This window comes from Archocentrus centrarchus, chromosome 9 (assembly GCF_007364275.1).
Source record: "Archocentrus centrarchus isolate MPI-CPG fArcCen1 chromosome 9, fArcCen1, whole genome shotgun sequence".
Lineage (NCBI taxonomy): Eukaryota > Metazoa > Chordata > Actinopteri > Cichliformes > Cichlidae > Archocentrus > Archocentrus centrarchus.
In genome coordinates this window covers 12,864,181-12,873,342 of record NC_044354.1, presented here as the reverse complement: position 1 = coordinate 12,873,342, position 9,162 = coordinate 12,864,181, and the positions used below count along the sequence as shown (strand labels likewise).

General features: G+C 39.7%; 1 protein-coding gene across 1 annotated transcript; it reads left to right on the top strand.

Annotated features, from left to right (window-relative positions):
• The first annotated feature begins 6,253 nt into the window (after window positions 1-6,253).
• On the top strand, window positions 6,254-8,254 carry LOC115786071 (beta-1,3-galactosyl-O-glycosyl-glycoprotein beta-1,6-N-acetylglucosaminyltransferase-like). The gene is made up of 4 exons (XM_030738097.1): window positions 6,254-6,561; window positions 6,670-6,763; window positions 7,243-7,647; window positions 7,758-8,254. Exons 1-4 carry the CDS (start codon window positions 6,254-6,256, stop codon window positions 8,247-8,249), a joined length of 1,299 nt encoding a protein of 432 aa, XP_030593957.1. The 3' UTR covers window positions 8,250-8,254.
• The last annotated feature ends 908 nt before the right edge of the window (window positions 8,255-9,162 follow it).

The following is a 9,162-nucleotide window of genomic DNA, read 5'->3' as shown; positions in this document are numbered from 1 at the left end:
TGGAGTGTGTCAGCAGTTCCTGCAAGATGAAGGCATTGAAGCTATGGACTGGCCCGCCCGTTCCCCAGACCTGAATCCGATTGAGCACATCTGGGACATCATGTCTCGCTCCATCCACCAACGTCACGTTGCACCACAGACTGTCCAGGAGTTGGAGGATGCTTTAGTCCAGGTCTGGGAGGAGATCCCTCAGGAGACCATCCGCCACCTCATCAGGAGCATGCCTAGGCATTGTAGGGAGGTCATACAGGCACGTGGAGGCCACACACAATACTGAGCCTCAATTTGACTTGTTTTAAGGACATTACATCAAAGTTGGATCAGCCTGTAGTGTGTTTTTCCACTTTAATTTTGTGTGACTCCAAATCCAGGCCTCCATTGGTTAATAAATTTGATTTCCATTGATGATTTTTGTGTGATTTTGTTGTTAGCACATTCAACTTTGTACAGAATGAAGTATTCAATGAGAATATTTCATTCATTCAGATCTAGGATGTGTTATTTGAGTGTTCCTTTTATTTTTTTGAGCAGTGTAAATAAAAATAATAGAAAAACACCCAATATATAAATAAGTAGCAACATCCTGATCTATGGCATTACGCTATATTACACTGTACGTTGTACTGTACTACACTGTAGATTGTACTGTATTGCACTGTAATTGTATACAAATATTTTACAGTAAGTAGCAGAGGAGACAGTTGAGGTGGCTCGGACATCTGATTAGGATGCCTCCTGGGCACCTCTTGGGTGAGGTGTTTCAGGCATGCCCCACTGGGAGGAGGCTCTGGGGTAGACCCAGGACATGCTGGAGAGATTATATCTCTGGGCTGGCCTGGGAACACCTTGGGGTTGAGCTGGTGGAGGTGGCTGAGGAGAGGGAAACCTGGGATTCTCTGCTTAGGCTGCTGCCCCCACGACCCAGCCCCGGATAAGCGGAAGAGAATGGATTGATGGAAGTAGCAGATATTATATAATAGATTGTATTAAGATTCTGTAGTGTTCAACAGTCTGATGGTGGTTGGATAAAAATTGTGAGCCCAGTTTGTTGGTAAGATGTTTTGGGATTATGGTATTGATGGCTGCACTAAAATCCACAAACAGTATCTGGACCAGTGCGTTCACAGGGATGATGGCCGAGGCTTTGTAGCAGGATGGAACCACAGCTTGACATAGAGGTAGTAGGTAGTGATGGTATGATGAGGCCCCTTGGATATGCCAAATCTTTCTGGGATGTCTCCCCACCACCCCTTGCAGCTGCCCTCATTGGGGTGCTGAACCCAAAATATTATCTCTCCTCCATAGACACAACCAGTAGCTTGCTTTCTCCAGTTCCTCTGACAGCTCCTTGATAGTCCTCTGCAAATGTGCCCCTGTTGTTCCAGCTGCACGGATAAGCTGGACTGCTGAACTTCCCAAAAAGCCCCACCATCTGATTTCCACTGGGTGGATAGTTAGAGTCCAACCCAGATCTCTGCACTCAGCAGCTAGGTTGGAATACTTGAGCCTCTTGAATTTGTGTGCTGCTGCCATTCACTCCTCCCAGGGGACAGTGAGCTCAATGATGTGGACACGCTTGGCAGCTGTAAAAATGTAAAATCCCAAACTATTATAACCCTGGTTGCCATATAATTTTCTGATCGGTTGATGTGGTGCATTTTTGTGAATTCTTTGTAGTGCTTCCTGCTAGTAAATATCCCATTTTTGCTGTTTCTTCCTGCATGAAACGCGCATCATGGACAATATAAACGTAAAACTGGTAAAACCAGTTTACTCTTTCTACTTGTCTTGAAATGGAGATTCAGTGCAGCAGCTTCCCGATGCTACGTTATCTCAAATTGGTGATGTCATTTGAATGGTGTCGTAACCGCCAACCCCAGAGGGTTAAATAACTTGAATCACGTAACAAGGCAGTCACATGATTTCAGTAAATGGGGCCTCATTTGTATTTTGTCACATGATATTCTGAAAAAAGATAGAGGCCTGGAAACAGGCTTCACTCGGAACATGCCCTCTTTGCTTGACACAGGCCTCGGGGCTTAGTATCAGATGTAACATCACTTTTTTTAGGCCAACTGTCACATGACATGGAAACTGCTTATATGTAGCTGTAGGTCATAAAGCAATGCACTAGAAGTTAGTATTGTGTGTATTTCACTGTTTAATATGTATAACTGTGTGGATTTTCTTGTATCTGATGATGGATTTTCTTTTCTTGTTGAAACAGGAAAATAATCCACTATAACTGTTGGTGCACTCAATTAGGGATTGGTTTCCTCTTTAAGGTTTTTAAATTCTGTTTTTAAAGAATTCAGTTTGCAGGGCAAAGACATTTTGGTGAGTTTTATGTTTTATTTGAGTTTAGAAGAAGTATGTTTTGATGAGCAAAAGAGGTAACAGATTTTGGTAAAAGTGCAAAACTGAATCCATTTTGAGGTAATGTGAATGATCAAATGCAGAGAAATGCAGTTTGCATTATGATTTCAGCAGAATTTATATTACACTGAAGCTAGCGGTAAAAGGAAAAGCTACAGCCATTTCCTTTTTCTGAAAGAGGCAAAAACAGTTTCTTTTGTGTCTTTAAAGTAATTCTTGTTTCGTAAATGAAGTTTTCTGCATGGCCTGTTGTGCAGGCCAGGTTTGTTTTTTTTTCCCAGGAGAACTTCCTGGGCGTCGAATGAGGTCTGGACAATTTTTGGACTGTAATACTGATTGATGTTATGTCCTATGATCTGATCATAAACTAAGTAAGAACTAAAGCTTTAAAGAAACAACCTAGGTGTGGAATCTGAAACCAAATTGGGTTAAGTAAAAACTATTTTGAGCTAAAGAAAGTGAAGTGTGACATACTCAACGGTGACTGTGAATGTATTAGTTGCATGTTTTTATGTTATTAAAAGTGCCAGCTTTTTCATTTAAAAGGTATCTGACTCTTGTTTTTTCACTGCACTTTGCTCCACCGCTCCTTTGAACGTAGAACAGGTCCAATAGCTTATAAATACACAGTGTTTTTTGTTTTTTTTAACAGTGACCTAAGTACCACCTTAGGCCATGGTGTGGAAATACATCACTGAGAGTTCAAATAAATGCTTGCTGAGGTGAGGTGCTGGTCATATACTACTGCTCCAGCCCTCTTTTGACTCTGAAATTTCACTGTACAACTGCAGCCACTGATCTGAAGTGCTCCGAATGGTTAGTGTCTTTTTTTTCAGAAATTCGAAGATTGTGTTGATTGAAAAGAAAAGGAAAATTCTGTCTATTTATTATTACACAAATGTTCAAGCAGGCAGAAAAAGGCTGATCACTGAAGACAATTAAACAAAATTAAATAATTACAGGAAGTGCTGCAAGATAAATACATGCAGGTATTGGAATTTTGGGTACAACGTGAAAAATTTGGTAACAGCTTTATGATGTTAAACCTACTGAGATTCCCTGATGTCTAAAGTTGCTTTAAATTTACATTATATAGATTTACATTACATACATTAAATTTTCACTGTTATTTTGAGTAACAGGATGGTATCATGCTCTTTTGTAACTCTCGTTTTCTGTACAACAAATTCCTTGAACTAGTCCAGCCTGTTTTATGATTTTTAGAATTTTAGAAGGAGGGGTTGGCAGAATGGGAATGGGTTTCAGGTGGAATATGGCAAGAAGATCTGACCTTGCAGGGAGTTAGGTTTGATATATGAAGTTAGAAGTACTCTTCCTCATCTTTGAGCCTGTTTTTCTTTGTTCCTAAATAGAAACACAACACAACTTTGAAAAACTGAGAGTACCTTTATCTATTGCTTTAAAATCAACTGTATTTGATAGCGATGATATGTTACAACCTATAGGTCTTTGTCCCTCGTCTCACATGTTCTGTATTTCATTTTACCTTTCCTCTCCTCAAAATCTCCATTGGAGGTTTTTTAAAGCCAGATTAAATAAATCTATGCTGATCGTGGTATATTAATAAAATATAAGATAAACCTTTAATGATCCCATGACGGGGACATTTGCATATTACAGCAGCTAAGGCACACAGAAGAATTAAATCAAATAAGATGAAATAAAATATAAAACACTTATATATATAAAAATACATCAAAACTATACAGTATAGTATAGAGACAGGATGTGTTTGGGTGGAGGTGCTTTATTAATTTTTATTCAGGAATCGAAAAAAACTGACAATGTTGGGTCTCAGGTGATTCTTTTTGGTATAACTTCCACAGCCTTAGAAAAACTCTCACAGAATACTGAAGAAGCAGGGGTGCTGAAAGTGAAGCTCTAATTTTTACAGGGGCTTCTGATTATGCCGCTCTAACAGTGGATCTGACTCAGATCACCCAGAACGCTTCCTCTGTTTCTCACGTCTTTTTCAGCAAATCGAATCACATAATGAAGCAGTCACTTGATTTTAGAAAACGGGGCCTTGTTTAGCTTTTGTCACGTGATTTACTCAAAAATGATACGGCCCTCAGCACAGGATTCGCTTGGACACGTCCCCTTTTGCTCTGTACAGGCCTCAGGGCTTCGGTACAAGACATAACATCACTAATTGTCGCCTAAGGAGTTCTCGCTGACCTCCAGACTGAAGTTGGTGGTGAACCCTGCTGACTCTTTTCATACCTGTCATGGTAGGATCTTAAATTTGAGACAGATCACCAAGCTGCTGCTTTGCCTGGTGGATTCTGCTTGGTCAAGCCGAAGGCAGCATTTTTTATGATTATTTGGTTTTAAAGGATTTTAACCTGGAGACCTTCTGGTAGTGTGGTTTCTGTGTTTTTATTTAACCACCAGAGCTGGTCTGCACAGACTTTGGGCATTTTAATTAAAATTACTGTGCCTAACTGTATTTTTAATCTTGTTTCTTTTGACAGTATAGGCGCTGTGGGGAAGTTTGAATCTTTTCTCAAAGCCTCTCTCATGTGTTGCTGTGGACTTTAGTGGTGGTGGGAATAACACGTTTAGCATGCATTTTGGAAACTTTTTGCAGTGTTGTGTGTTGTATGTTTGACATGATAACCACTGGGTTTTTTTTTTTTTTTTTTTTATTCCTCAGCAAATACTGTTTTAATGGTTGGGCTGTGCTCGTTGAGGTGCAGCCTTATTTGTGTTTCTTTTTAGTTAGCATTTAACTACTTTTTAAATAAAGCTTTTATTTATAATAACTGTATACATTAAACTTCATTTATTGTGAACTGAATGCATGCCTACAGCTTATTCTTTTATTAAAGTGGTGTGTGATAGGTATTGTGTTCAGGTCGGTGGTAAAATTGGTGGTAAGTTGGGCATTTGTGCGCATCTACTCTGCTGACTTGGTGATCTGTGAGGGAGACAGGGCAAAAACAATTTAAACAATTTACCTTGGAGGGAATATCTCTCCTACAATAACCCACCTGCTATTAGTTACCTGTCTCCAATTTAAAATCCTACCCTGACAGGTATGAGGAGAGTCAGCAGGGTTCACCACCAACTTCAGTCTAGAGGGCAGTGAGATCTCCTTAGTCAACAATGGAAACTAGGCCTTACAAATCAGTCTCCAGAAAAATCAGGGTTAAACACACAATGCTAGGGAACTGCAGACAGATGTATACCACGGTTCCAAGTTCAAACAAACAGCTGCCATTATGACCTGTACCCGTGCTTATAAAGGGGAAGACCCTGCCCACAAGGGGAAGCACATAAGTGTGTTTTGTGACCTGTTCTACTGGCCTGTCCAGCACTGTTTGGTGACACACAGCTGAACTAAATCTAATAAAAAGACATAGGAAGTAACTAACCAATGCATGAGGATGCTCAGGAAGAACTAAACAAAGAGACATAGCTGACAGAGACTAAGCTGTCCATGAGGAACTCCGGGGAGACAGGGCAAACTGAAAGAAAGAACATAATAAACTCAATAACTAACAAAACACAGAACTATTAACAGAAACTAGGCACATGAACCACTTCTTAAAACTCCCCCCAAATAAAGAAATGACCAAACACGAAATACTGGGTCAATGACTCGGGGACCATGACATCTAAATTGTTATCTAGGCATATTTCTATGAAATACTATTCTAATCTCACCTCTTATCTTGGTTGCAGGTGAAGTAGCCTGTGGACCTATCAGCATACCTTCATGAAAGGAACTTGCCTACACCTTTCTCAAACATAATTCCATTATTGTTTTATGGTGCCAGAGGTCTCTGTCAGAGATTTTTAGCAGGTCTCACAGTGTAATATTTTATTTGAGGTTCTCATCTTACTGCAAATAATGCGGTTTCCAAAAAGAGGCTGGCAGCTACAGTTATTGCAGTTGATTGGTGTACTGGGATCACTATGGATGCTTTCCCTATTGAGCCAGGTGAAAACAGGCAGAGGTCCTGTCTTCATCTTCAGGTATCGATGGCTGGAGTATACCGATGATGACAGCAGCCCAGAGAACATTTGCAACTGTTCAGCAATCCTGCAGGGAGAGCAGGAGGAATTGCTGCAAGCCAAGTTACTGACTGCCACCAAAGACGTTCAGAAGAGGATTCAGATCCCTGATGAGTATTATATCAATGCAACCCAAGACTGCAGGTTTGTGGATTTAAATGACAGGTTTCAGTGACTGTTTAACCCTTAATCATTATTTAAATGTACAGACTTTAAAAACAGCATTGCTTCTTCAAAACTGTTAATTTACAGGAAATTCAAAGTAAGCAGGAAATACATAACATTGCCATTAAGCAAGGAAGAAGAGGCCTTTCCTCTGGCTTACTCTATGGTTGTACATCACAAGGTATGTAAGATCTAAAATCTTAGTATACTGAAAAACATTGCATAGGTCTAAACAATGCTTTAATTGCTAATGGATAAAATGTACACTGCTTAATAAATTTATTAGATCACCTGTCATAAAAACAAGAAAACACAAATAATTTAGAAATATCACCAGCCGCTGGCATTTCTAGTATTACAGGCAAACACAACAGATTTTAAATATGACGTTCAGTTTACTTGCTACAAGGACACTTTTTAGTTTGCAAAAACAGCTCTTATTTTTATTCTGTGCCTCTGTAGGGAGCATTTCAAAATGTACAAATATCACTGTCATGATGTTATAACAGTAATCTTGGTGTTTTTAAATTTCTTATGAAAGAATTAGTTTTGATCATTTGCTAAATTGCTGCTTAGGTTTTGATCATTTGCTAAATTGCTGCTTTAAACAGTTCCTGCAAAAAAATTTCACAAAAACAATTGAATTCTTTTTATCCACAGGTTCAGAACTTTGAGCGACTACTACGAGCTATCTACACACCTCAAAATATTTATTGTGTCCATGTGGACAAAAAGTCACCGGCCTCAGTCTTTTCTGCCATCAAGGGCATTGTTTCCTGTTTCCCAAATGTGTTCATGGTCAGTGAGGCTGTGAGCGTGGTCTATGCTGGATGGACACGTGTCCAGGCTGACCTTAACTGCATGGCTGATCTCTATAATGCCAGTACAACATGGAAATACTTCATCAACCTCTGTGGCCAAGATTTCCCTCTAAAAACCAACTTGGAAATTGTGCAGGCTTTGCGTTCACTGAAAGGGGGGAACAGTTTGGAGACAGAGGCAATGTCTCCTGGAAAGAAGTGGAGGGTGACTACTGTTTTCCACACAGTTGATGGAAAAATCCAGGTACTTCTTTGGGATATTAAATAGCTATTGATCAGTTAACTTTGCCATTGTAAAAACTTTCTATTCAGACTGACTCATGATCATATTAATTAACTATTTATTTATGCTAGTCTACAGGAAAAACAAAGGATCCACCTCCCTTCAATCTGCCCCTTCTATCAGGAAATGCCTACATCGTGGTGAACCGAGGTTATGTTCGCAGTGTGTTGGAAGACAAGCGAGTACTGGCGCTCATTGAGTGGGCCAAAGATACCTACAGTCCTGATGAGTTTCTGTGGGCAACAATACAACGAATTCCTGGTGTTCCTGGCTCAACATGGCCCAACCATAAATTCGACATGACAGATATGAATGCAATTGCACGTATGGTGAAGTGGCCCTGGCACGAGGGGTCACAGGGTTCACTGCAAGCAGTATACCCAGAGTGCAAAGGCCACCACGTCAGATCAGTATGTGTGTATGGCCCTGGAGACCTGCAATGGTTGATTGAGCAGCATCACCTCTTTGCCAACAAGTTTGATGCAGACACAGATCCCATCGCTGTCTACTGCTTGGAGAAATATCTAAGACAAAAAGCACTGAATGAATTAGATTTGGTGTAGATTTAATCATCTATTACTAAAGATATTTAAAAAACTATAATCACATTCTTGGATAGATGTGTCAGGGTTCTAGCCATCGGTTGATCGCCGGGCGCTGTGCCATACTGAGGTTGTCTTGTGCTGTGCTAAGAATTTCACCTGTTCGTTATGAACTGTTCTATCACTGCATTAGCAAGTGGGCACCAGGGTTATAATAGTTTTGGATTTTACATAATCCTTTAGTTTTAGTTAGTTTTTACTTTTTTTCTTCATTTCAGTTCATTTTAATTAGTTTTAATTAGTGGTTTTGCTTGTTTTTATTAGTTTTTATTTTTGGTTCTGTTCCAAACCTAAGTAAAAGGCAAGTTCGCTCAAAATATCTGGATGTTTTCTCGCTCCGCCCCTTTTATCGAGTGTGCATCGGTGGTGACTTGTGTGGACTTGGTGCAGCCAAATATGCAGAATGCATTTTATTTACATTATACATGCTTCCCTTAGGCAGTATTATTAGAAAGCACTGCATCAATTTTCATTGTTATGCAGATGATACTCAGCTTTACCTGTCAATGAAGCCAGATGACACACATCAATTAGTTAAACTGCAGGAATGTCTTAAAGATATTAAGGCCTGGATGACCTCTAATTTCCTGCTTCTAAATTCAGATAAAACTGAAATTCTTGTTCTCGGCCCCACAAATCTTAGAAACATGGTGGCGAACCAGATACTTACTCTGGATGGCATTACTTTGGCCTCCAGTAACACTGTGAGAAATCTTGGAGTCATTTTTGACCAGGATATGTCCTTCAATGCACATATTAAACAAATATGTAGGACCGCTTTTTTGCATTTGCGCAATATTTCTAAAATTAGAAACATCCTTTCTCAGAGTGATGCTGAAAAGCTCATTCATGCATTTATTACTTCTAGGCTGGA